This window comes from Macaca nemestrina, chromosome 9, assembly GCF_043159975.1.
Source record: "Macaca nemestrina isolate mMacNem1 chromosome 9, mMacNem.hap1, whole genome shotgun sequence".
Taxonomy (NCBI): Eukaryota; Metazoa; Chordata; class Mammalia; order Primates; family Cercopithecidae; genus Macaca; species Macaca nemestrina.
In genome coordinates, this window is record NC_092133.1 from 36166469 (window position 1) to 36194452 (window position 27984).

General features: G+C 51.6%; 3 protein-coding genes across 5 annotated transcripts in view; all 3 read right to left on the bottom strand.

Moving 5' to 3' along the window:
- LOC105478444 (4-hydroxy-2-oxoglutarate aldolase 1) overlaps positions 1-15362 on the bottom strand; it is a 32620-nt gene extending 17258 nt beyond the window's left edge. For 2 of the 3 annotated variants that reach the window (XM_011735738.3, XM_011735739.2), the window contains exons 1-3: positions 14812-15362; positions 767-895; positions 454-581 (exon numbers count right to left, since the gene is read on the bottom strand). In XM_011735738.3, the coding sequence (XP_011734040.1) occupies positions 454-581; positions 767-895; positions 14812-15022 (468 nt within the window). In that variant the 5' untranslated portion in view covers positions 15023-15362. The remainder of the gene's footprint in view (positions 1-453; positions 582-766; positions 896-14811) is intronic. The other variant, XM_011735737.2, reaches the window with a different exon arrangement.
- C9H10orf62 (chromosome 9 C10orf62 homolog) lies at positions 8502-9752 on the bottom strand. The gene has a single exon (XM_011735736.2). It carries the CDS (start codon positions 9533-9535, stop codon positions 8864-8866), a length of 672 nt encoding a protein of 223 aa, XP_011734038.1. The 5' UTR covers positions 9536-9752; the 3' UTR covers positions 8502-8863.
- A 468-nt stretch (positions 15363-15830) lies between the features above and the next one.
- LOC105478446 (ankyrin repeat domain 2) lies at positions 15831-27950 on the bottom strand. The gene is made up of 9 exons (XM_071069346.1): positions 27510-27950; positions 22472-22573; positions 21976-22134; positions 21769-21876; positions 19070-19168; positions 18605-18703; positions 17291-17389; positions 17003-17101; positions 15831-16136 (listed from the first exon to the last, which is right to left on the bottom strand). Exons 1-9 carry the CDS (start codon positions 27933-27935, stop codon positions 15987-15989), a joined length of 1341 nt encoding a protein of 446 aa, XP_070925447.1. The 5' UTR covers positions 27936-27950; the 3' UTR covers positions 15831-15986.
- Positions 27951-27984: the final 34 nt, after the last annotated feature.

Genomic DNA, 27984 nt, shown 5'->3' on the forward strand with positions numbered 1-27984 from the left:
GGGCGCAGAGAAAAGCAGGAGAGGGCAGCCGCCCCAGGTCCCAGGAGCCAGAGACTTGCCCACCCACAGGTCCCGGCCTGCTTCACTCCAGGGCCACCTGGACAGGCCTCCCTCCTTTGCTGCGTGCCCCGAGTGTAAGCAATCACGGTGGGTCATATTTATGGAGTGCTTTCCATATGCCAGGCACTGTTCTAAGCCCTTTATGTTCCTGATCTCATTTAATGCTCACTGCAACCCTATGAGATAGATGACATCATTCCTCCAATTTTAGAGGGGAGGAAGCAGTAACACAGAGTGGTTAGGTAAGCCTCCCAATGTTGTGCAGCTGATCCATGGTGGCAGTCCATCCGTTTCCTATAGCTGCCGTTCATGCGAAGTAGCACCCCACTCCTAGCTTCCCTCCTCTCCTCTCCCTGGGCAGAGCCTCCTCTTGGTCTCAGGCCCCACACACACCTTGGTGTAGTGGTGAATGAGGGCCGCGCTGCTCATGCGGCCACGATAGTAGCAAGGGGTCACCACCATGGCCGCGTCAGCCCCGACCTGGGCCATGCTGACGGTCATCTCCACTGTGGCTTGAGTGGCTGCCGGAGGAAGGAGAGAGGTGAGAGCAGGCAGAAGGAGGCCTGGACCAGGGCACTGGGCCAAGCGAGGGTGCCTCAGCATGTCCCAGAAGAGGCAGAACAAGGAGACAGGACCCAAGCTAGGGCCTAGGAGCCTGGATCCTACACACCCACCCACCCCCAGGGCACAGGGCATTATGGCTCACACTCGCATCCGGAGCCAGCTAGCAGGAGCTTGTTCTTGGGCATGGCCTGGCGCACACGGCTCACCACCTCAAGGCGCTCGCTGCTGGTCAGGAAGGGAAACTCGCCATTGGAGCCCTGGACCACGAAGCCTGCAAGAGACACAGCTGACTAACTCCTTCCCATCCTCTACAGAACAACCAGGACATTGGTGTTCCTACCTTCCAGCACCACAATCTTTCACACATTTCCTTCCCATCTTTGCAGGCAGAAGGTTCCCACACAGCTGCAATGACGATTCACATCGTTTTTCTGTTTTAGACACAGGGTCTCGCTCTGTTGTCCAGGCTGGGATGCAGTGGCTCAATTATAGCTTGCTGCAGCTTCGAACTTCTGGGCTCAAGTAATCCTTATATAATATGGTTATTACAATTTTAAGCCTTGTAGAAATGGAATTAAGCTTAAATAGCCCTCTGCAGTTTTCTGTTTATTTAATACTATGTTCTGAGCTTTGTCCATAGCAGCACACATAGCCCTGATTCATTCATTTTACCTGCTGTATGGTATTCTGTTGTATGGTTAGAACACAATTTATTTTTCTTTCTCTTGTTGAGAGCGCTTAGAATGTTTCCTTCTTTTTGGCTGGGCCTGGTGGCTCACACCTGTAATTTCAGCACTTTAGGAGGCGAAGGTGGGTGGATCACTTGAGCCCAGGAGTTCAAAACCAGCCAAGGGAGCATGGCTCCCTGTCTCTACCAAAAAAGGGCATACCTGTCTCTACCAAAAAAGAAAAAAGAAAAAAAGAATGTTTTATTCTTTTTGCTATTGCAAACAATGCTGAAACAAACATTTGCTGTAAAGTCTTCTGTGCATATGTCTAAGAGCTCCTCTAGGCCGGGTGTGGTGGCTCACGTCTGTAATCCCAGCACTTTGGGAGGCGAGGCGGGTGGATCACAAGGTCAGGAGATCGAGACCATGCTGGCTAACATAGTGAAATTCCGTCTCTACTAAAAAAATACAAAAAATTAGCCGGGTGTGGTGGCAGGTGCCTGTAGTCCCAGCTACTTGGGCGGCTGAGGCAGGAGAATGGCATGAACCTGGGAGGCGGAGCTTGCAGTGAGCTGAGATTGTGCCACTGCACTCCAGCCTGGGCAACAGAGCAAGACTCCATCTCAAAAAAAAAAAAAAAAAAAAAAAAGAGTTCCTCTAGAGTTCAGATACTTTGGTGTGTAATTGCTGAGTCATATCTATGTGCACCTTCATCTGTGACACATTTTTTATGTATTTACTTTTTATTTGAGGCAGCGTCTCACTCTGTCACCCAGGCTGGAGTACAGTGGCACAATCAAGGCTCACTGCAGCCTTGACCCCCCAGGTTCAAGTGATCCTCCTGTATTAGCCTCTCAAGTAGCTAGGATTACAGACATGAGCTACCACGCCCAACTCATTTGTGTAGTTTTTTTTGTAGAGATGGGGCTTCACCATTTTGCCCAGGCTGGCTCGAATTCCTGGGCCCAGGTGATCCACCCACCTTGGCCTCCCAAAGTGCTGGGATTACAGATATAAGCCCCCACGCCTGACTGTGTGCCACATTGCTAATCAATCAGTGTAACAGCAGCATAGAATGTCGTACATGCCAAATCTTGGTGTTGTCAGAACTAATTTTTGCCAACTTTCTGGGTGAAAAGTGAATCTCCTTGCTTTATTTTGTGTTTTCCTGTTTTTATCAATCATTTACTTGGGATGTGTCTAACCAGTAACCGGTACCAGTTACAGGTGAGCCACGGTGCCCAGCCCGCTTAACTTTCTCTTTCTTCTTCTTTCTCCTCTCCATCCCATTCCATTAAAGAAAAAAAAATGGAAGTAGTTTACAAATACAGAGTATAATACAACAGGATTCTTAATTAATAGGATATTTGGGCCTGTAATCCCAGCACTTCAGGAGGCCAAGGTGGGAGGATCACTTGAGGTCAGGAGTTCGAGACCAGCCTGGGTAACAAAGTGAGACCCTGACTTTACAAAAAATAAATAAATAAATAAACCAGGTGCATTTGAAGCTGCAGTGAACTATGATTGTGCCACTGCACTCCAGCCTGGGTGACAGAGCAAGACCCTGTCTCCAAAAAAAAAAAAAAAAAAAAAAAATTGGAGGCTATTTGGGAGAAGGAAATGAAAATAAGGCCACAGGCAGTATTGGTATACAAAGTTCTTGCCATATAGTTCTGAGAAATGAGCCAGAAATTTGATGTGGAGTTTCCCGACAGCCAGAGCTACAAGGGAAACACAATCAGCTAACAGATATGTAGAACCCAAAAGATAAAAGCAAAGCAACTGCCCGGAGAAACACAGAGTTTCCTGGCACTGGGACCAAGAGAAATTGTTCCTGTGAGTCATCCTTCAGGGGACACTGTGTGATGTAGACTCCACTTCGTTCCACCAACCTTTTTCCATGCTGTTCACTACACCATCGGATTCCAGAGTGAGTTGCCAGGATATCAGGATCTCTCTCACTGGATATTTAGCTGCCTTGCCTTTTTTTTTTTTTTTTTTTTTTGGTAGTTATTTCACGTTGGTAACATTGCAGGAAACATCTAGAGGCACACAGCTTCTCGCTTCTGTGGGATTGCTTCTGGGGGATTGATTTATCTGTGTCAGGCTAGTAGCCCAAGGTAGGGCCTCCTTGTGTCTTGCTACATGGAGCTGCAGTGCTCTCCGTAAAAGGTGCCAGCTGTGGATGAGGACTCCAATCTAGCTACAATTAGACCAGCACCCTCTGACCAAAGAGTCAGAGCTCAAGCTCTTGCCACTCTCTCTGTTCCAATACCAAAGTCGTCTTCCTCCCCACCCCTGCCTGCCGTCCTGGGATGGGGCATGTTCTTGCTGCGGCCACTGATTCAGCCACCATCATCCCCTTCCTTCACCTCTCATCCTGCTGGTCAGTTCCAGGGACACTCTGGGCCCCACTGGTGGAGCTGGTCTAAACAGCAGGACAGCTGGGGCTTGCACTCTGGGAGTCAGAAGCAGACCTTGTGCTCAAAGCTTCTATGACACAGCCCCGTCTTCTATCTCATTGAAGGGGGCAACTGGCTCATGCCTGACTCCTGAGAAGGAAGAAGTGCCTGGCTGGAGAAGAGGGAGTGTGGTGCAGACCGGGCAGCACTGGACTCAAGAGTCACCTCTGGCTATTGAACAAGTCAATCACATCTTTGAGTCTCTGTTTCCTTTTCTATGGGATGACAGGGAAATGATTTCAATCCTACCTTATAGGACTGTTTTAAAGGCTTAGATAAGAAAATGTCCCAGAAATCTGTGAGTGGGTACCCCAAAGAGCCCCTCCTTCACCCTGGTTAGATGTCCAGGTGTGAGCCTGATGTGTCCCTGTAGTGTAGAGAGGGGGCCAGAGGAGAGGAAAAGGCCAGGATCTCCGATGAACCAGGGACTGCGGAAAAAGCAGAAAAGCAGAGGGCTCACAAGAGAGGGGTCAGATGCACAGGCCCTGAAGTCAGAGAAGCCCAGGCTTACTCAGTTGAAAAATGGTGATGATATTAGTGCCTTTCTCAGAGTTTCGTTTTGTTTTGAGACAGAGTCTCGTTTTGTTTTGAGACAGAGTCTCACTCTGTTGCCCAGGCTGGAGTGTAGTGGTGCGACCTCGGCTCACTGCAGCCTCTGTCTCCCAGGCTCAAACAATTCTCCTGCCTCAGCCTCCCGAGTAGCTGGGATTACAGGCACCCGCCACAATGCTGGCTAATTTTTGTATTTTTAGTAGAGACAGGGTTTCACCATGTTGGACAGGCTGGTCTTGAACTCTGGGCCTCCGGTGATCCGCCTGCCTTGGCCTCCTAAAGTGCTGGGGATTACAGACATGAGCCATCACGCCCAGCCTCTTAGAGTTGCTTTGAAGTTTAAATGAGATACTATTTGTTTTGTTTTGTTTCTTTTTTGAGACGGAGTCTTGCTCTGTCACCCAGGTTGGAGTGCAGTGGCTGGATCTCAGCTCACTGCAAGCTCCGCCTCCCGGGTTTACGCCATTCTCCTGCCTCAGCCTCCCCAGTAGCTGGAACTACAGGCGCCCGCCACTCGCCCAGCTAGTTTTTTTGTATTTTTTAGTAGAGACGGGGTTTCACCGTATTAACCAGGATGGTGTCGATCTCCTGACCTCATGATCCACCCGTCTCAGCCTCTCAAAGTGCTGGGATTACAGGCTTGAGCCACCGCGCCCGGCCATGAGATACTATTTGTAAAGTACTTCAAATAGAACCTGGTGCTCAATAAGTGTTAGCTGTCATTCTTATAGAATCAGGAGAAAGTGCTCAAACCTTAAATCAGGAAGGGTGGCAGGTGCGGAAGGGAGGCTGCTGTCAATGACCTCTCACTGTACACCCACTGTGATATCAGGAGTGGGTGTATAAGGCCCCCTCCAGCTGTAAGACGAAGGAAGATACTCTCCCCTGCCCCCACGTTTACACTTGCTGCTCTGGGAGCTGGATGGCAGGGAGGGGAGTGGGCATTTGGGGCTGGGGACACATAAGCAACATGGTGACTTACTATGGCTAAAAAGAATCACATGAGGAGTGTCCCCAGACATTATTACGCCTTCTTGGTCCATCATCATTGCTACCTCCTCTGAGAAGTCTTCCTGGGATCTCTCCACTGGGCCTCCCTGCTCTGCATTTCCGTTACCTGTTCCTTGTATAATATTTCCCCATGGACAGCACCCATCTACAAAGGTCCCCAGAACTCTTCAATCCCCCACCCCCGCCCCCACCTATGGGATTAGACACAATTTCTCAATCTCACCTCTCCTATAAAATGAGAAATTGGGCCGGGCACAGTGGCTCACACCTGTAATCCCAGCACTTTAAGATGCCAAGACGGGCAGACTGTTTGAGGCCAGGAGTTCGAGACCAGCCTGGCCAACATGGTGAAACCCCATCTCTACTAAAAAACTTAAAAATTAGGCCAGGCATGGTGGCTCACGCTTGCGATCCCAGCACTTTGGGAGGCCAAGGCAGGCGAATCACAAGGTCAGGAGTTCGAGATCAGCCTGGCCAACATGGTGAAACCCCGTCTCTACTAAAAATACGAAAATTAGCTGGGCGTGGTGTCGGGCGTCTGTAATCCCAGCTACTTGGAAGGCTGAGGCAGGAGAATCGCTTCAACCCAGGAGGCAAAGGTTGCAGTGAGCCGAGATTGCACTACTGCACTCTAGCCTGGGCGACAGTGCGAGACTCTGTCTCAAAAAATAATTTAAAAAATAAAAATAAATAAAAAATTAGCTGAGCGTGGAGGCACGCACCTGTAATCCCAGCTACTTGGGAGTCAGAAGCAGGAGAATCGCTTAAGCCTGGGAGGTGGAGGTTGCAGTGAGCCCAGATCACGCCACTGCACGGTAGCCTGGGTGACAGAGTAAGACTCTGTCTCAAAAAAAAAAAAAAAAAAAAAAAAAATTCCAGGCGTGGTGGCTTATGCCTGTAATTCCAGCACTTTGGGAGGCCGAGGCAGGCTGATCACTTGAGGTCAGGAGTTCAAGACCAGCCTGGCCAATGTGGTGAAACCCTATCTCTACTAAAAATACAAAAATTAGCTGGGCATGGTGGTACACTGAGGTAGGAGAATCACTTGAACCCGGGAGGTAGAGGTTGCAGTGAACCGAGATTGTGCCACTGCACTCAAGCCTGGGTGACAAGAGTGAAACTCGGTCTCAGAAAACAAAAACAAAAACAAAAACAAAACAGGCCGGGTGCGGTGGCTCACGCCTGTAACCCCAGCACTTTGGGAGGCCTAGGTGGGCGGAGCACGAGGTCAGGAGATCGAGACTATCCTGGCTAACACGGTGAAACCCCGTCTCTACTGAAAATACAAAAACATTAGCCGGGTGTGGTGGTGGGCGCCTGTAGTCCCAGCTACTCAGGAGGCTGAGGCAGGAGAATCATGAACCCGGGAGATGGAGCTTGCAGTGAGCCGAGATCGCGCCACTGCACTCCAGCCTGGGCGACAGAGCAAGACTCCATCTCAAAAAAAAAAAAAAAAAAAACCACAAGCTGACTGCCATGGTTCCCCAGACACACTGCACTTCCCTCCCTCTGCACACTTGCTTGTGCTGTTCCCTTCTGCCTGGAACACCTCCCAAATTCCGTGAGGGCCAACGAGCTCAAGTCTGCTCCCCAGCATTCTGTTTTCCTTGCCCAGTGCTCGCCTTACTTTGCCTGGGTGCATTCTGGCCTCCTATGTGGTGCCTAGCATAGGTGTTGAGGTGTGTGTGTTGACAATTTGTTGTGTGAAAGAAAAACAAGTTTTTTTTTTTTTTTTTTTTTCTGCCCTGGTGTGTGGCCAAACTTTTTTGCACGACGTAATTCATAACCTCCCTCTGAAAGAAATTACAATTCCTCAGTGAGCTGAGATCACGCCACTGCACTCCAGCCTGGGTGACAGAGCGAGACTCTGTCTCAAAAAAAAAAAAAAAAAAAAAGTACAGGGATTTTCTATACATCCTTCACCTAGCCTCCACCAATGATGTCTTACCTACCTATAATATGATGACCAGAACCAAAGAATTAACATTGGTACAATGTCATTAACTAAGGACTTTATTTGAATTTTGCCAGTTTGAGTCTCAGGCTGCAGTGAACCGATATCACCACTGTACTTCAGCCTGGGCAACATGGTGAAACCCCATCTCTACTAAAAATACAAAAAAAAAAAAAAATCAGCCAGGCATAGTGGTGTGTGCTTTTGGCCCCAGCTACTCGGGCATCTGAGGCATGAGAACTGCATGAACCCGGGAGGCAGAGGTTGCAGTGAGCCGAGATTGTGCCACTGTACTCCAGCCTGGGCAATGAAGCGAGACTCTGTCTCTCTCTCTCTCACACACACACACGCACCAAAAAAAAAGGAAAGAAAAGAAAAGAAAAAAGAAAAAAAAATTAGCCAGCTGTGGTTCCACACACCTGCGGTCCCAGCTACTTGGGAAGCTGAGGTGGGAGGATCGTTTGAACCCAGGAGGCAAAGGTTGCAGTGAGCCGTGATCACGCCACTGCACTCTAGCCTAGGCGGCAGGAGTGAAACTCTGTCTCAAAATAAATATATATATATATATAACAAGAAAAAAAGGGAAAAGAAAAAAGAAAAGAAAACCAAGATGATCAGGATAAATAGCTAATGCACGCAGGGCTTAATACCTTAGGTGACATGTTGATAGGTGCAGCAAACCACGATGGCACATGTTTACCTATGTAACAAACCTGAACGTCCTGCCCATGTATCCTGGAACTTTAAATTAAATTAAATTAAAAACAAACAAACAAGAAGACAGTGTTGTGCCCACTCAGTAGCTGTAGACCTAGGTGGTGGGGAGGTGCTAACATGGATCCCAAGGGGCCCTAGCAGGCGGGTGGGGCCGGGGAGAGAACTGCCTTGTAGGATGCCACATGACTTGAGAACAAAGATGGCACCAAGAGGACAGCGGCCCTCATTCCCATCTGGCTTAGTTAGCCTCCTCTGAAAGCCTGTTTCTCCTCCAAGCCCAATACCTGGCTGCTCCCCTGTTCCCTGGCAACATCAGGTTGGTGGTGTTGGGGCGTCTGGAGGTGCCCCTTTTCCAGAACCTGAGACCAGGGTAGCTGTTTCATGGAGCTTTAAATCAGGCCCAGTGAAAAGGCCCCAGGCCGGGGCCCACACTCAGAGGACTGCTGGAGAAGGAGCCACCTCCCTCTGTCCCTGCCAGACCTTAGGCTGCCCACAGAGCCCCTGGAGTCAGAGTGAAGGCATGCAAAGCTTTATTGGCTCCGTTCCAGGCAATGACATCAGTGTGGGGCTCTTGCCTGCTCCCATCTGTCTTCGCTTGGTGGGTCTTCAGGGGCCTCAGGGTCTGTCTCACCTGCGCTGTGTCCTCCCAGCTCTCCCTCCAACAGGGGCCATCTTCTGTGGCAGACTCCACTCATGGAGTTGAAAGGGCCCATGATCCCTGTGGGGAGCCTAAGAAGGTAGGGATTTGGACGCAGCATCTCACCCTGGGCTGCATAGATGGCCCCATAGAGAAAACAGATGTGTGTGTGAGCCAGCCTTGCTGGGGGCAGGGGTGTCTCCATCCATGGTTAGATGGCTTCCAAGCAGTCATAGATCTAGTGTCTGCGGTTGGGCAGACTGTGGCTCTGGTGGCTCGGGTGGCCGTGGTGACTGTGGTGACTGTGGCCATAGAAAGTGTGTGTGTGGTTGGCACCAGCTATGGTGTTTTCCCGCTGGGTGAGGAAATTCTTTTGCAGCTTCATCTCCACTTCCTCGAGGGCCCTCAGCTCCTCCTGGTTGATGTCCTTGGACTCCAGGTGACCTGAGTGCTGGTAAGCTGTGGCCCGCTGCAGCATGGAGTGAGCCAGGTGCCGCCCCTGGGTGTCAATCTCCTTGGTGCAGGCAGCCACAGCGGCCCACGTGGCCTCATCGGTGGATGGGGCTTTTCCAGACTCCTGGTGGATCTCTTGGATCACTGGCGGCCCGGATGCCTTCTGCCTGCTGGTGAAGGATTCCCGGTGCAGAGCGGAGCCCACTTCTCCGTGCCTCGTGGTGAAGGTCTCCATGTGAATTGTGGTGCTGGCCTCTCCACTCCCACTCTCAGTCTGGGTAGCATTGCCATTGGTGCTGGCATTGTTGTTGCGGGCCAGCTTCTCTTCGGAAAGGCGGCTAAAGTGAGATTTGATCCAGCTTTCATTCTTTGCTTTATGGGATTCTGGTGACTTGTCCTTGTCTGGTGGACACTCAGAGGTTGCCTTTCTTCTCCTCTTTTTCTGAACCCACAGCATGAGACCTCCACCTCCTAGCAAGAGGGCAGTCCCCAGCACCACCTTGCATGATGGCTGCTGGATGAGCTCCAAGAAGGTCTCCAGGACCCTACACCAGGCAGGCAGAGCTAAGAGCACGCTGGGTGATCTCTGGTGGTATGGTTCATGCTTGAAAGGGCAGGCTCCCCAAGGATGTCTGACAGGCAGGCCCCCTGCTGCACCCTCCCTAGGTGCCCCCTACCACCTCAACAATGAACCCCATTGTGAGGAAGGCAGTTGGGGGTGGGGTGGGGAGAGTGGGGTGGGGAGAGGCTGCAGCATCCCTCATGTCTAGCCTGGCATGCATTGCCTGAGGCCTGGGTCCTGTCTCCTACCCTGACAGCTGTCCCCAGGCTCAGTGAAAGGGCCGCTTCTCTGATTCTGAGTCCTTCTGCCTTCTGCTTGGAACCTATTCTACAACTTAGGCCTTTGTATCTTCCAGTCTTTGGTTTCTCTCTCTCCTGATCTGGTGGCCCCTGGGGGCAAAGGATGCTGGGTCAGGCTGGCCATGGCAGAAGGACCCCCTTGACTGGGCTGATATCCATTCCTAGCCATCTGAGACCAGAGAACCCTCCATCCAGGGCCCATGTCTGCTGCCAGCCTGGCATATTCCATCCTCATTTGAGCCCCTCACCCCACTATAGGGCAGAGTTCAGAGGGAAAAGAACCCAGGAAGAAGCTCATTCTGGAATAACTAACATGAGGTCACAATGGGCTGAGGACGGGGAGGCAAGCAGTGGGCTGAGAAGGCAGAGTGGACAGGACAGGAGACTTCATTGGGTCTAGATTCCGGATGGTGGCTGCTACCTCTTGCCTTAGTGATGCACCTACAAACCCGGAATTTGTCCCCCCATAAATAGGCATGGTTCGGGTCGTGAGCAGGTGGGCTTGCTGGCAAGGCTTTCCATAGATGCAGACAACGAAAAGCCTAATTAATCTCCAAGGCCTCTCAGGGTATAGACAGGCCTGGGCCACTGTATTTTTTTTTCCCTCGAAAGCATCTAGCTCTTTAAAAAAAATAAGAAATGCCAAAATGGGGTTGTAAAAATTGTGATGCTTTAAGCAAAATATTTTCTTTAACAGAGTAGTGGTTTTAATATATACAAAATATTATATCATTGCAAGAAAGCATGGTCCACTCTACATATGGAAGGAATAGGACACAAGCATTTTATGGAGAACCTCATCTTCCCAGTCCTGCTGCACTAGTCCTGTGGTTGGCCACTAACCTCATTTAGAAATAACAATTCAAAGTCCATCTTTGAGGGTGTTTATGGGTGTGAGTTCAGGGCCATAGAGCCCTTCTGTAATGACCCCCTCCTCTAGACTACGGTCATAACTTTTATTTAAAAAGAATACTCTTGGGCCGGGCACCGTGGCTCAAGCCTGTAATCCTAGCACTTTGGGAGGCCGAGACGGGCGGATCACAAGGTCAGGAGATCGAGACCATCCTGGCTAACACGGTGAAACCCCGTCTCTCCTAAAAAATGCAAAAAACCTAGCCGGGCGAGGTGGCGGGCGTCTGTAGTCCCAGCTACTCGGGAGGCTGAGGCAGGAGAATGGCGTGAACCCGGGAGGCGGAGCTTGCAGTGAGCTGGGATCCGGCCACTGCACTCCAGTCTGGGCGACAAAGCGAGACTCTGTCTCAACAACAACAACAACAAAAAAAAAAAAAAAAAAGAATACTCTTGGCCAGTGCGGTGGGTCACGCCTGTAATCCCAGCACTTTGGGAGGCCGAAGCAGACGATCACAAGGTCAGGAGATCGAGACCATCCTGGCTAACATAGTGAAACCCCGTCTCTAGTAAAAATAAAAAATAAAATAAAATAAAAAATTAGCCGGGTGTGGTGGCAGGAGCCTGTAGTCCCAGCTACTCAGGAGGCTGAGGCAGGAAAATGGCATGAACCTGGAAGGCAGAGCTTGCAGTGAGCCGAGATCATGCCACTGCACTCCAGCCTGGGAGACAGAGCAAGACTCCGTCACAAAAAAAGAAGAAGAAAAAAAAGAATACTCTTTATTCAAATATCAGTACGAATTAGCGATGCTAAAAAGATTTTTTAAAAAGAGCTACACAGGGCCGGGCATGGTGGCTCACGCCTGTAATCCCAGCACTTGGGGAGGCAGAGGCAGGCAGATCACTTGAGCTCAGGAATTTGAGACCAGCCTGGGCAACACGGCAAAATCCCCTCTCTACTAAAAATACAAAAAATTAGCCGGGCATGGTGGTGTGCACCTTTGGTCCCAGCTACTTGGGAGGTTGAGGTGGGCAGATTGCTTTAGTGCCAGGAGGCAGAGGTTGCAGTGAGCTGAGATTGTGCCACTGCATTCCAGCCTGGGTGACAGACTGAGACCCCATCCTAAAAATAAATAAATAAGTAAATAAGAGGCCCAGCACGGTGGCTCACGCCTGTAATCCCAGCACTTTGGGAGGCTGAGGCTGGCAGATCATGAGGTCAGGAGTTCGAGACCAGGCTGGCCAACCTGGTGAAACCCCATCTCTACTAAAAATACAAAAATTAACCAGGCGTGGTGGCAGGCACCTGTAATCCCAGCTACTCAGGAGGCTGAGTCAGGAGAATCGCTTGAACCCGGGAGGTGGAAGTTGCAGTGAGCCGAATTGTGCCACTGCACTCTAGCCTGAACAACAGAGCGAGACTCTGTCTCAAAAAAAAAACGAGAGCTACAGAGTTTCAGGGAGTGCTTTCCAGAAGAATCTCTAACTCTTCACTGATTCATCCAGGGCAGCTTCCCACCTCCTATTTATTTATTTTAATAGAGACACGGTCTCACTATGTTGGCCAGGCTGGTCTCCAACTCCTGGTCTCAGGAGATCCTCCTGCCTTGGCCTCCCAAAGTGCTGGGCTTACAGGAGTGAGCCACTGAGCCTGGACCCCGTCTCCTCTTTAGAGGACCTTTAACGGCTGCAGGAGGCCCTTACAATGTGACATATTCCCTCCTCGGCCTGAGTGTTGGGCTGCAAAGTCTACCTCAGGGGCCAGGACAGGGCAAGAGAAATACAGATGTCAGAGTGAAAGTTGTTTGCGTCTTCCTTCCTGGGCATTTTGGCTGTGCCCCAGAAGCAGGGAAGGGACCCTCTATCTCTGACAGTGTTCTCTGTGACAGTGCCTTGGGAGGATTATATTGACCCTGTGGTTAAGAGCCTGAAGGCTCAGTTCCTATTCTAAAATGAGGAAACTGGATTTGAAAGGTTAAGTGGTTTCCCCAAGGTCTCTGTTAACTGGCAGAAGTGGCAGGATTCTTGCCCAGGTCCTCTGACTCCAGATGCTGGGCCCTTCCTACCACACCCCACTGGCTCTCTGGTGTGTGGGTGAGTGATCAGATGGGGGCTGGAGCCAGCATAGGTTGCAAGGGAGACAGACAAGTGGGTATGTGCAGCCCACGGCCTGCCAAATCCACAGAAGCCTGTGCTCCTGGGCACCCCACGCCCTCTGCAGGAGTGGGTGGGTAGCACCGAAGGGAGGGTCCAGAGAAGAGTCTGGGGGTCTCTGTGGATTCTCTGGGTGGCAGGCAAGCACCAGATGCAAAGTCCACCCTCCCCACCCTGAACTAGAGCATCCTTGAACCTTGAAGCTGAAGTAAGGTCTTCCACTTAGAGGCTCAAAATGCTTCTCACTTCAAGAGAACCAGGACTTCACCAAACCTCCAGGCCCCACAAGCCAAGCACCAGCAGAAACTTAGAGTTGTGTCCCTGCTCAACGTGGGCCTCCACAGGGCATTCATTGTTCCCAAGGAAGGGGCACATTCCCTCAGTACTGAGCTATGAATGATCAACGTGTCCATCATGCTAAGGGTCACAGTCACAAAGCAGCTTTGCCACAATGCCAATCACACTGTCATTTTAATCGTTATTACCGTTGGAATCAGTACCTTCCGATGCATATTACTCTATAATTTATAGCATGCTTTCAGTTGCATTCTCTCAGATTTTTTTGTTCAACCATCCCACAATATGAGCATTATCACTCCCATGTGTCCCATAGGGACAGCAATCATCCCACACTAAGTCAGTGCCAGAGCTGTGATTTTTTTTTTTTTAGATGGAGTCTCGCTCTGTCACCCAGGCTGGAGTGCAGTGGTGTGATCTTGGCTCACTGCAACCTCCGCCTCCCGGGTTCAAGTGATTCTCCTGCCTCAGCCTCCCAAGTAGCTGGGATTACAGGCGCCCACCACCATGCCCAGCTAATTTTTGTATTTTTAGTAGAGACGGGGTTTCACTATGTTGGCCAGGCTGGTCTCAAACTCCTGACCTCGTGATCCGCCCACCTCTGCCTCCCATAGTGTTGGGATTACAGGCGCTCACCCAGAGCTGTGATTTGAAACCAGAGTCCATGGTCTACATGATACTGCCTCAATAGGAGCCACACCATTCCCAAAGCTGACCAGACACTCTGTTGAAATAGTGTGGCCTAGCAGCTCCAAAGGGTTTATAATGAAAGTCAGTGAGGGAGTAAAACGGAGCATGGGCCACGCAGTCAGACGAGGTGCAAATCTCAGCTCAGCTATGTGTTCGCCGAATGACCCTGGGCAGTGACCATGTTACTCTGAGGCCCGGACTCCCATCTGTGGGATGGTCCTATAGAGAGCACTACCTCAGAGGATTGTGCGGTAAGGAATGGAGATGGGCGGAGCAGGGCAAGCAGGATTTGCCATTTTCTTCTACCTTCATTTATTGCGCCTGGGACTCTGTTACATGTTGAGTGTCGCAAATATCATCTGGTCCCTAACCTCAGAGTGGGGGAGACCCATGCGTAAAGAGAGACGAGATCGCAGAGCCACAACAGGGAGAACTAATTCTGGCAAGGAGGCTTTGTCCAGAAGAGAACGTACAAACAAACTTTAGAGGGAACTGGGACTGTGGCTGGGCTGCCACGTGACCCCAGCCACATGCCCTCACATCTGCACTGAGTGACAAGGTTGACAAGGACTTTCACACCCATTTGCCAGTCCAACCCCAGAATCACTCTGGGAGCTACAAAGGCACTTTAACAGTTTACAGCTGGGTAAACTGAAGCAGGTGAGGTTTAGCTTAAGTTTACAGGCCAGCAAGGAGCTTCCTGCCTGTCTCCTGACTCCAGACCAGTCTCCCCTGTTCCTCTCCAATAATAAAATGACCCACGGAGTACCAGACTATCCCTGGACAGCTTGACAGAGCCTGTGTACCCTCCCTTGGTCTCTGGTTAAAGAGAATAGGGCCACTCACATCTCCCCAACTCCCACAGAGGACAGCCCCGCTTACCTCGGAAGGGGAAGGTGCCCAGTTTGTGCAGATTCTCCTCCAGTTTCCCATAGTCCACCTCTGCAGTGGCAGTGAAGGGGGTGGTCACAGGGGGGTAGATGCCCGCAATGTCCACCTTCTTCCCCTCCCCTGAGGCCCAGCCCCTCACATTCCTGGACAAGCTCCTGCTTAGCCCCTGCCTCACAGAGGACCAGACTTGGGGACCCAGCATCTCTGCAGGAGGCCTGAGGCACAATTGGTCTATGTCCCAGAGTGAGACTTAGTTTGAACTCTTTCTAACCCCCTATTAATGATCAATGTGTCTAGTTAAAAATTTGCGGCCTCCCTGACTTGTGGCCACTGGGGCAGGCCTGAGCTGGGTGTCCCCAGGGTCAGGAGCAAGGCCTATAGGCCCCAGGGGGCCCTCTTCCTTCTGGGTAGCAGCTGGAGAAATGCCACAACCCAGTGTCCCTCTGGCCAGATGTAGGACTGGTTTCTGGGATCCCAATACTAAAGGGTATCTCCAGCAGGATCTGGGCCCTCCTCCCACAATTCCCAGCCCCAAAGCCAGAAGCCTAGCCAGGTTACCACGGGCAGTTGTGAGGTTGGTGGAGCTGATTGGCTGAGCAGGCCCTGCCCTGTGGGAGGCGTGGCAAGGCTGGGCAAGAAGCTGCCTGTGGCAGGCTGTCCCTCCCCTGCCCTGCTCCCTTGCCAGGCTCCTCCTGCCAAGGCAGCCACGTGACAAGCCTGTGCTAGCCACAGACAGCCCCACAGGACAGCAGTCACCAGGAAGGGGGCCCAGGATGAGTGTATTACCAAGTCAATCCATGCAAGGGCCAAGCCTGGCCCTAGAGACATGGGAAGGGGCAGGAAAAGTTGTGTGGCAGGGAAGAAAGGAAAAGAGACCACGGTAAAGCAGCTGCGGGGCTGGCTCAGAGGGCCAACCAGCTCCCAGTTTTCCTCCTCCCCAAGCCAACATTTGCCCCCAGCCTTCCTTCATTCCCAGAGATTTCAGACACAAATGGAAATGAACATCGCAATTAGCAAAAACAGCTTTTTTATTGTGGTAGTTTGTGGGTGCTCCTGTATCACGCAGAAAAAAGGCTGGGCCCTCAGTTAGCTCTGAGAGTCATTCTTAGGACCCTCTGGCTGCACACAGAGAGGGGCTGGGTAGCTGGCTGTGCTGGGGCACAAATTCACTGGGCTGGCACGGGCTGAGGGGTCTCCCGCCCACTCTCATCAGGCCCCTCCAGTCCGTTATGCTCAGCTCCCGGCTCAGGATGCTCCAGGGCGTGCCGGGTATCGGTCTGCCACAGCTGCACCAGGTCCGTGGGGGTCTTTCCTGCCTGGGGTGGCGGGGCGGGGCGGGGCGGGGGCAAGAGAAAATCTGTTCACTCTCCTGAAGGCTTTCACAGAAGGTACCCTCATCGACACCACCAGTGCTTCTCAAATGGGGGCAACTGGCTACGTGTGAAGATACTTTTGGTTGTCACACTAGGGGACAGGGTACTACTGGCATCTAGTGGACAGAGGCCAAGAATGCTGCTTAAACATCCTACAACACATAGGACAGTCCCCTACAACAATCACCCAGCCTGACATGTCAATCATGCTGAGGGTGAAAAACCCTCATTTATACCTGCTCCAGATTTTCCTGCTTTTCTCATTATCCCCTTAGCCTTTCTTGAGCCCGAGGGACTCTCCCGTGCCCTCCTTTTGTGAATACTCTGGGCCCCAAAGAAGAACTTGGACTAAGTGTTCCCTAGTCCAAGGTGTTCCCTGGGCACCTTCCTCTTCCAAGTACTTCCTGCCTAGATCCTAAGAAAACTCAAAGACCACAGGAACTGACATGGAGTGCTAGGAACTGTCATGCCAGCCAGTGCTCGGTCCCTTCCAGCTCTGGCCGTTCATGATTCTGGCCTCCTTGGGCCTGTATGTGAGGACCCCCTCTGGCCTAACTGGGGGTCTTTGGGAAGTCCTCTTGCTGCCCCTCCTGCTGTCTCTCTGCACTTGCACTCTGGCCATAGACACACACAGAGAATGGGGCGGGCAGTTGGAACGGTGCTCTGGAAGAAGACAGCTTTATGTACTATGGTGCTGGCTAGAGCCAGTGATACATGTCCCGAGGCGGGGGCTGCCCCAGCAGCCTGGACGGCCCCTGCACTGTGTGAGTGCTCACGCCAATGGCTGAATCAGCGGGGAATGAGCTTACCAGGTTCTTGGTCATCATGTCAGCCCCATGCAGGAGCAGCAGTTTGATGATTTTGTAGCGGTTGAGCCTCACAGCATCATGCAGGGCAGTATCCCCTTCCTAGAGTCAGAGTGGCACTCAGCATGGCCCTTGTGGGCAGTAGGAGGGGCGAGGGTGATGGGAGGTGAGCTAGAGACCCTGCTCAGGGCCAAGTCCCGAAGGCCCCAGGAGGAAGGACACCACCTGTAGGGGCCCGCAGGCTGCCCACGCACTCATGGCGGGGTGAGCAGCAGACAGGCTAGCACTCACTCTGTCTCTGGCATTGATGTCCAGGCCCAGGGATAGAAAGTGCTCCACGATCTCCACGTGCCCTGTCCGGACTGCCACGTGCAGCGGGGTACTCAGCAGCTGGGTGGGAAGAATCAGGAACTGCTGGTTGACAGGGTCTGAACTATGGTACCCCTGGAGAGGGGGGGCTGTCCTAACTCCAGCTTAATCCCTCTTCCAAGTCCTAGTGCCAAGGCCTGAGCCCTGGAGGGGCAGAGAATGGTACAATTTCCTACCATCCTATCCAATGGCCTAACTCTAAAGACTTAAACGCCACTTCCTCTAGGAATCCTTCTATGATTCTCCTCTCACCCAGCTGCTCACTCTTCTACCCTCCTTTTTTTTTTTTTTTTTAGATGGAGTCTTGCTCTGTTGCCCAGGCTAGAGTGCAGTGGCGCCATCTTGGCTCACTGCAAGCTCCACCTCCTGGGTTCACACCATTCTCCTGCCTTGGCCTCCCAAGTAGCTGGGACTACAGGCGCCTGCCACCACGCCCGGCAATTTTTTTTTTTTTTTTTGTATTTTTAGTAGAGATGGGATTCTACTGTGTTAGCCAGGATGGTCTCGATCTCCTGACCTCGTGATCTGCCTGCCTTGGCCTCCCAAAGTGCTGGGATTACAGGCGTGAGCCACCGTGCCTGGCCCTACCCTTCTTTTAATAATCATAATAGATGTCATTTATTGAGAGATGACTATGTAATGGACCTAGCAAAAGCTTACAAGACATTTGCCTTATGTTGAACAAATAATTCATTTACATATGTTTTCCCACCTAATCTACACAAGAACTCTGCAAGACATTTTACAGATGAGGAACAGAAGCTCAGAGGCTGTCACTTGTTCAAGGTTCTACATGAAAGAATGAATGAATAGAAGGATGGTGCATAAATAAATGAATGAATGAGGGGATAAATAAATGGAGGAATGGATGGATGAATAGACGGATGGATGAATAGATAGGTAGATAGAAGGATAATGGCAGAGAACATGAACAAATCATGCATCTTTTGAGTGGTCCTAAAGCCCCCAAGACAGTGAGTCTCTTGTTCTCCCTTCTTGTCTGCTCTTCCTGCTCCTGTCCTCAGATGGTGGTTCCTCAAGGGCCTGTGTGGATGGCAGGGACCAATTCGTGGGCTGGGAGGCCCAGTAGGACACTGTTTTAGCTTTCCTGCTCTGCAGCCAGAAACCAGACTAGCTCACTACCTTCCTGCCCCCTGGGCTTTCCTGCCCTCGGACCCCTCCCTTCCTCCCCACAGCCACCCCAGTATCTGTTGCGTCTGAGCATTGTTGCCTCACCTTGTCCCTCACATTGGTGTCTGCTCCTCGGCTTTGCAGAAGTTTCACCACCTCTAAGTGGCCCCCGCGGCAGGCCCAATGCATGGCTGTGCAGTCCAGCTAGAAGGAAATGATGGGGTCTAACTACAGAGCTGCAGGGAAGAAAGCATCTGGGGGGAATGGACTCCAGCCAGAAGGGCAGAGGGGTATCTAAGAGAAAGGTACAGGGAGCAGGCCTGGGCATGGGCAATGGGCCAAGTAGAACAGAAGAATACTCAGGGCCCATCTGGTCCAAGCCAGACTCACAGAGGATGCTTAGGGAGGAGAAGGGGCTAACTCAAAGTCACATAAGCCACCGAGGTGGAGTCTGGCCCCTGAGCAACCTGTTTATGCTTCAGGTTGGCACAGGTGTCAGGGAGAGGGTTTCTGTGTGTCAGTGCTGGACACACCTCCTGTCTCCCACTGAATACCTGCCCTCTCACTCACCCGATCCTGGAAGTCCACAGTGGCTCCACTAGTTAGAAGCTTCTCCAGGATTTCCACGTGGCCTTCCAGGGAGGATCGGTGCAGTGCTGTCCGACGGAACTGTCCCCAGAGAGGCTGTCAGGGCCTGGCCTCTGGCTCCAGGCCTGAGCCCATCTCCCACCCAAGCTGAGGCCCAGGCCTCCCCCACAGCTTGCTTCTCACCCCTGTGCTTGGCCCCCATGTTCTCTGTGTTCTGCCAGCTCCCTTATGCTCTATCCAGACCAGCCTGGGAGCCCTGTGCCCCCGGGAACCCGGCTTTCTCACTGCCTGCCAAGCACATCAAGCCATGCCTCTACACAGGCGGTTTCCTCTGCCAAGCATGACTGTTCTGCCCTCACTTCCTGGGAGTGCTTGATGAAATCTGCTATTCCTTTAAGATGCAGCTCAAATGCCATCATTTCCTTGAAACCTCTAGGCCAGGGCTTCCCTAGGGCCCAGATAACCCCTAACTGTGAGAGTGTGTTTGAGGGCAAGTCAAGTCTTGCTGGACTCCCCAAGTGCCTAGCACAATGAGCCAGAATGAACAGGTGACACTGATCACTGATTCCAAGAAAAAATAAACTTCTCCCCTTCTCCTTTCTGCCTTGGATTTTTGAAATGCTCAAGCCACAATATCTTTCCATATTCTCATGATCCGCTTACAGGCCACCGTGAGTATCTTTCCATATTCTAATGATTTGGTTACATGTCAGTCTCCCCAAGGAACCAACCCCGGTCTGTTTTATTTATTTATTTATTTATTTATTTTTATTTTATTTTTTTTATTTTTTGAGTCGGAGTCTAGCTCTGTCGCCCAGGCTGGAGTGCAGTGGCCAGATCTCAGCTCACTGCAAGCTCCGCCTCCCGGGTTTACGCCATTCTCCTGGCTCAGCCTCCCGAGTAGCTGGGACTACAGGCGCCTGCCACCTCGCCCGGCTAGTTTTTTGTATTTTTTAGTAGAGACGGGGTTTCACCGTGTTAACCAGGATGGTCTCGATCTGCTGACCTTGTGATCCGCCCGTCTCGGCCTCCCAAAGTGCTGGGATTACAGGCTTGAGCCACCGCGCCCGGCCCTTGTTTTATTTATTTATTTATTTTTATTTATATTTTTATTTTTGTATTCTGGCACCTAGCATGGCGCTCAGAAATAGGAGGTACTTGGACAGACTGAAAGGATTAAGACTTTGGAGTCTAAAAAACAGAAAGGACATGTGGTCCAAGTCTACAATAATGCAGACCAAAGGTGGAAAACCACTAATGTGCCAAATTCCAGGATATGACAGCAAGAAAGCACCCCAGAAGTGTGAAAGAGGCAGTTTCAGGGAAAACAAAAATAAGTATGATGGGTGATGAAAAATTTAGAAAATATGGCTGCAAGGGGCTGGACACGATGGCTCATGCCTGTAATCCCAGCACTTCAGGAGGCTGAGGCAGGCGAATCAACTGAGAACAGGAGTTCAAGACCAGCCTGGCCAACATGTTGAAACCCTGTCTCTACTAAAAATACAAAAATTAGCCGGGTATGGTGGCGGGCACCTGTAATCCCAGCTACTCGGGAGGCTGAGGCAGGAAAATCACTTGAACTTGGGAGGCGGAGGTTGCAGTAAGCCGAGATCACGCCACTGCACTCCAGCCTGTGTGACAGAGTGAGACTCCATCTCAAAAAAAAAAAAAAAAAAAGAAAAAAGAAAAGTAAATATGATTGCACAACATTGTAAATGTAATGAATACCACTGAATTGTACATTTAAAATGGTTAAAGTGGAACATTTCATGTTATGTTTTACCATGATAAAAACATTAAAATGGGCCAGGAGTGGTGGGTGTCTCAAGCTTGTAATCCCAGCACTTTGGGAGGCTGAGGTGGGAGGATCGCTTGAACCTGGGAGGCAAAAGTTGCAGTGAGCTGAGATTGCACCACTGCACTCCAGCCTGGGCGACAGAGTGAGACTCTGTCTCAAAAAAAAAAAAAAAAAACTATACCATAAGAAACAAAAATATCATCTCATCTCTTAACACATGCTTGATAGTTTCTTCATTCATTCAGTGAATACTTACTAAGGTGCTAATATTCCTTTTTTCCTTTTACCAAAAAAAATTTTTACCAAAAAACATATCTATATCTATATCTACATAGAGAGGACAGGGTCTCATTCTGTTGCTTAGGCTGGTCTTGAACTCCTAAGCTCAAGCGCTCCTCCCACCTTGACCTCCTAAAGTGCTGGGATTACAGACGGGAGCCACGGTGCCCAGCCTAATATTCCATTTGATCACCATAACATGTTGTGAGGGAAGTAAGCCATTTTACAGAGGAGGAAACTGGGCATGGAGCGGGCACCGACCCAGCCACAGGTCCCACAAGTCGTGAGTGAAAGAGATGGGATTTGAGCCCACATCTTCTGGTCCTGGTCTATTTTTATTTGATTGCATTTTTTCTTTCTTTCCTAAACAAACATGTGACATTTGTTGCTTTGCAGGTGATTCAAGTTGGAAAAGGGTTTCAGGATTTAGATCAATTCCTGTGTGGGGAGGGGACACCCCATTCTGAGCGCCCCAGCCGCCCACCCACCCAAAGAACAACCGTGCCTCCTCTCAAATAGGCTCACAGTGGGCTGCCCAGGAGCTGAGCAGAGTGGGTGGCAACTGACACGGAGGCGGGTCAGGGGCGGCTAGGAGCATCACCTGGTCGCACGTGTCAGCTGATCCCCCGTCAGCCAGGAACTTCTCAATGACCTTCATTTTCCCCTCCACCGCGGCTTTCAGGAAGGTCTCCTCATCCACAGGGCCAGTCTGCAGGTGTGGACGCAGCAGTCACGGGCCGTCCCGGCGATCAGAACCCTCCCGGGCTCCCCCTCCGCCCCCTCACGGTGTCTTCCCCAGGACCCTTACGATCTCCTCGGGCTCCGGGGGCGGCTCCTGCGAGGCGGCCAGAGCGTCCCGCTTCTTCTGCTTGCGTTTCTTCCGCAGCTCAATGAGGTTCTGGATCCCGCCCACGTCGATGATCTCCCGCCGCAGGTCCAGGGACGTCTTGCGCACGCGCTCTTGGCCCTGCGCGGGATGGCCCATTAACCCCCAGGCTGGGCAGAGAGTCTGGGCCGCTTGGGAGACCTCTGAGCTAAGCTGGTGGGGAGGGTGGGGTGGGCAGGAAGACCTTCTCAAGAAAGAAGGAACCAAGGTCTATCCCTCCTTCCAGGCCTAGATGGCTCTCAGATTGGGGGAATTCTGACTCAGTAGTTCAGGGGCGGGGCGGAGATTCTTCAGGGCTAGCAAGCTCTCCCGGGGGTGCTGAACTGCTGGTCCATGGGCTACGTGGGGAGAGGTGCAGACAGGCCATGGCTGCCTGGCCGGTCCCCTGGGTGTAGACATTGGGTCCTCCCCGGCTTACCTTCACCTTCTGCAGGGCTGCACTCTGAGCCCCGTGGTGCTTCTCATCCTCCAGTACCAGCAAGTCCATGGGCAGCTTCTGGCGTGCGTCTCCCCGGAGTTTCTGGTGATCCAAGGAGGGCACCTTCTCCAGGACCCGAGGAGACAGGCAGCCTCTCCCCCAACCATGCCAAGGACACCCCACAGGGACCAACTCCTGGGTGGTCTCAGAGTCCTTCTGGCTCATCCTGGAGAGCCCCCAGCAAGAGCAGGGCCCCAGGAGAGGCCCCCAAAAGGGGCGAGTTCCCCACCTCAGCTTCAGCCCCAGTACCAACCCTGAGCTCAGACACCTGCCTGCTGACTGGCCTGGATCCCTGCAAAACAACATTAAAGGCCACCAGAGTGAGTTTGTCATGAGATTAGATATATTCACTCTTTCAAGCACCAAGATTATTTTTTTTCTTTACTTTTTTGGCGTTAAAAATTCACTTTGGCTGGGTGTGGTGGTGCCAACCTTTAGTCCCAGCTACTGGGGAGGGAGTAGCTGGGACAGAAGCATTTCTCAATCCCAGGGTTTCGAGACCAGCTCCAGAGACATAGCAAGATTGTGTCTCTAAAAATAAATAGGCCAGGCACAGTGGCTCACATCTGTAATCCCAGCACTTTGGGAGGCTGAGGTGGGAGGATCGCTTGAGCCGGAAGTTTGAGATCAGCCTAGGCAATATAGTGAGACCCCATCTTTAAAAAAAATTTAAATAATTAGCCAAGCGTGGTGGATTTTGTTGTAGTCCCAGCTACTTGGGAGACTAAGGTGGGAGGATTACTTGAGCCTAGGAAGGGGAGGTTGCAGTGAGCCAAGATCATGCCATTGCACTCCAGCCTGAGTGACAGTGAGACAGAGAGAGAATGACCCTGCCTCAAAAAAATAAATAGGCCAGGCACAGTGGCTCACGCCTATAATCCAAGCACTTTGGGAGGCCGAGGCAGGTGGATTGCTTGAGCCCAGGAGTTCGAGACCAGCCATAGGCAACATGGCGAAACCCCATCCCTACTAAAAATACAAAAATTAGCCAGGTGTGTTGGCACACACCTGTAGTCCCAGCTACTTGGGAGGCTGAGGCATGAGAATCACTTGATCCCAGGAGGTGGAGGTTGCGGTGAGGCAAGATAGTGCCACTGTACTCTAGCCTGGGCAACAGAGTGAGATTTGGTCTCAAAAAAATGAATAAAATAAATAAAATAAGTTTTAAAAATAAGCAAATAATTCACTGATGAAATAATTGTGATGAGAGATGATTATATCTTAAATGGTCTTACTTTGCAATATAAAATTTGGCAACTCCTTTGTTAGATACTTTTTTTTTTCTCTCTCAGATTTCACTGATCTGTGAAGTCAAGAGCTTGGAAACTAGTGCTTTCAGGGGAACTTGGTGATGGGAGCAGCAGCTCCTCAGCCTTCAGCCTGAAACCTTCTTTTCACTGTAATCCAGGTCCAACTGCCTGCCAGGTCTCTGCATTTGCCCTCTGATTTTCCTGGACTGTTTCTTCTCTCTTTGTGATATGCTGGCACCCCCATCTCTGCAGTCCCCACCAGGCAGCTTGTGTGGCTATGAGTCCAGGAACAATTGCCCAGGTTGGAGGGTCCTGAGTCAATGTGGCAGCCGGGAAGGAGGCCACGCTTACAGACCACTGAGGTCCCTTTCCCATTCCTCCCTGAGCTCCCACATTTGCTCCTTCAAGGTGGTTTTGAGAGCCGATTTCCCAGGTCTTCATTCTGAAGGTTCTGTTAGCCACTGCTTTCTCCCTTTCATGTTGGGCTTCATGGTTTGAGGTCTTAGTGCTGGCCTAACCTGAAACACTGCATCTTCTTCCAAGAATGAAAGATAACCTGGGGCTGCAGCTACTGCTGCATGTGGGACTTCGGCTGGGCTCCTCAGGGAGCACCCAGAGGGCCAGCTTGTGTCTTTTTTTTTTTTTTTTTTTTTTGAGACGGAGTCCCGCTGTCACCCAGGCTGGAGTGCAGTGGTGCGATCTCGGCTCACTGCAACCTCCACCTCCTGGGTTCAAGCGATTCTCCCGCCTCAGCCTCCCGAGTAGCTGGGACTACAGGCGCATGCCACTATGCCCGGCTAATTATTTTTTGTATTTTAGTAGAGATGGGGTTCCACCATGTTGCTCAGGCTGGTCGCGAACCCCTGAGCTCAGGCAATCCGCCCGCCTTGTCCTCCCAAAGTGATGGGATTACAGGTATGAGCTACCACACCCGGCTATAATTTTTGTTGTTGTTGTTATATAGATGAGAGGTTTCTATGTTATCCAGGTTGGCCTCGAATGCCTAGCTGTGCCTCCTTATACGCCAGGACAACAGGCCTGAGCCACTGCAGCTCCCCAGCTTGTGTCTTAATCACCTTGGTGTCCCCAGCATCTGTGACAGGCCCTAGCACATAGTAGGTGCTTAGTGACTGGTGAATGAATGAATGAATGAATGAGTGAATGGATGATGGCAAGCAGGCTCAGCATCTCTGCTAACCCTTAAGTTCTCAGTGATGACCTAACCCAGTAAGCTCACCACAGTAGAACTCCAGGCCCTGCGGTGGCCTCTGGGACCCTCCTTCCCTTCCCACCCTGGCGATGGGGCACAGGCTAAACAGAGGCTCTCCTCCAAGGACGCTGCCAGGCTGGGTCCTGGTAGAGACAACTGGGGACTCTAATGCTCACCTACATCTTCCCCAGACCCTAGAGCCCTTCATTTCAGGTTTGTCTTTGTGGGCTGACATACAGTAGGTGCTCAGTAACTGTTTGCTGCATTGAATGTGAGTTCACGAAACATACAAAGCTCCCACCTTACTTCATAGATAGTCATGCAGATTAAAAGAGAGAATGCCTATAAAATGCTTAGCACAGGGCCTGGCACTGGTGTGCCGCCAGCTCTGTAGCTATATTTATTGGATGAATGAACGGAAGAGGACTGCTCTGCATCCCTTCGCTGAAGGTCCCTGTGTCTACTGGCAGCAGTCCAGAACTGGCATAGCAGCATGACTCACCTGCCTGGCACCAGCCAACCATAGGCACACGCCCTTGGGGGAGTGAGAAGTAGGATTCCTAGAGATCCACGGATGCTTGCCCCAGCCAGGGCTCAGTCCAAGCTCTTTCCTGACCTCATCTCTTCTTCCCTTGGGGTCCTGACCCTTCCTTCCTCCTCACCCCTCATTCAGTCACACTCTTTTTTTGAATGGCATCTACCTCCAAACTGATTCATCTCCTCCCCTCCACTCCTGTTAGGGCCAGCCTTTTCCAACAAGTCCTCAGGGCCATCAGAGCTGCCTTCCTAAAATAGGGCAGATGACACCAATCTCCCGCACTCAGTAACATTTAGTGGCGCCTCACTACCCACAGATGTAACATGGCCCTCTCTGGCTTGTCTCTCTCCAGCCTTAGCCCTACTACCAGACTTTCTCAAAACAGCCACGTTTTCACTCATGGAAGCTTCAGCTCCTGCATTTCCTGAGGCTGGAATACCCTCCACCATCCTGGACTCCACTGAGTCCCCTTGAAGGTCCTCCTGACCACAGAGGAGTCCCTTTATTTATTTATTTATTTATTTATTTATTTATTTAGAGACAGAGTCTCCCTCTGTCACCCAGGCTGAAGTGCAGTGGTGCAATCTCGGCTCACTGCAACCTCCGCCTCCCGGGTTCAAGCAATTCTCCTGCCTCAGCCTCCCGAGTAGCTGGGATTACAGGTGCCTGACACCATTCCTGGCTAATTTTTGTATTTTTAGTAGAGACGGGGTTTCACTATGTTGGCTGGGCTGGTCTCGAACTCCTGACTTCAAGTGATCCACCCACCTCGAATCTCAGATCTCAAAATGCTGGGATTACAGACTTGAGCCACTGCACCTGGCCCTGTCCACAAAGGAGTCCTTGAAGGCCCTCAGAACAATTCATGAGCCCCTTGTGTTCCTCCACTTCTGATTTACACCTCTATTTAGTCATTTCTTCCCTTTGCCTTGTTTTTTAGTTGACTATGAAACCGACAAGTGGGCTAAAATGAATGCTGGGTTGGTAAAAAGAAGGCATGGTCTGGGCCTTATTGGTCCACCCATTTCTACAGCTCTGGACTCTTGGCACAGCCGACACTAGATGAAGTATTAGTTTAAATAAAATGAAGAGTAGGGGCCAGGCACGGTGGCTAACACCTATAATCCCAGCACTTTGGGAGGCCGAGGCGGGTAGATCACCCGAGGCCAGGAGTTCGAGACCAGCCTGACCAACATAGTGAAACTCCATCTCTACTAAAAATACAAAAAATGGTGGTGCATGCCTGTAATCCCAGCTACTCAGGAGGCTGAGGCAGGAGAATCGCTTGAACCCAGGAGGAAAAAGTTGCAGTGAGTCAAGATTGTGCCATTGCACTCCAGCCTGGGCGACAGAGGGAGACCCCGTCTCAAAAAAAGAATGAAGAGTAGTACAAGCCAGCACCCCCTGCCACTGCTCCACTTCCTTATCCCAGAGAAAATGCAATTGCCCAGAACACCACATTCCAAAGGTCCCCCCAAGGGTGGCCAGCAGGCTGGCAAAATCCATGCTTCCTTTCCCAGCATCCCTTCCTCACTGTTCCTCACTCTCTTCTTCAGTGGCCAAACACTGGAGTTTTCCCCTGCCCCAGCCTTCCAGTCTATCACTGGAGCATCACAGGGCCACACATTCCTGACAGTCCCAGGGAGTACCCAGCTGTCTGCTTTGTACAGCCCACTGTCTCTCAAGGCCCAGGAGGGTGAGCACTCTTAGGAGGCCCAGCCCAGGTTCCCACCCCACTGACTCGGTTTTGGAGGCTGAAGCCTCAGTCTTCTGCTGCCAGCAATACCCTCTGCCAGTAATACCCTCTGCCAGTAATACCCTCTGCCAGTAATACCCTGAGACAGGAATGAGGCCCAACTGGGCCCCTGGGGACATCTACCCCCCTCCCCACCACAGGTGTAGCAGACAGGCTCTCCCTCCCCTTGACAGCAGCGCTGGATCTCCTCAGACTCCCTTGGGCACCTCCACCCCTGCCCGCACCTCATTCTCCTCCTCCTGTGCCAGCCGCTGCTCGATGAGCGCCGTCGCCTTCTGCACCGCTTCGGAGTCCTCCATGGTGCCGTCCATAACCGCCTCTGCAGGCCACAGCGCCTCGGGGGCTTTATAGGCCAGAGCACCCACCCCTGCCCAGCTGGGCGCCTTTGCCATGAGCTCACTGGCCCAATTCTCCACCTGCCTCCCCCACCTGTCACCTTCACCTCGGGCAGCCCCAGGGAGCAGGGGGAGCCAGGGCCAGGGAACAAGGCCAGTTGCCCCGCCAACTCCTGGCCTACTAGAGCTGGAGGGCACCGTGTCCCAAGAGCAGGGCTGCAGGAAGGAGCCTCTCCAGCCTCTGTCCTGAGCGCTTGGGCCTGGCTGGGCCTTAGCCAAGGCAGCTGGGCTGCACAAGGGACCTGCCGGCTGCATGCTCCAGCCCAGATGACAGTGCCCCCTGCTGGATGCCTGGAAACTCTGC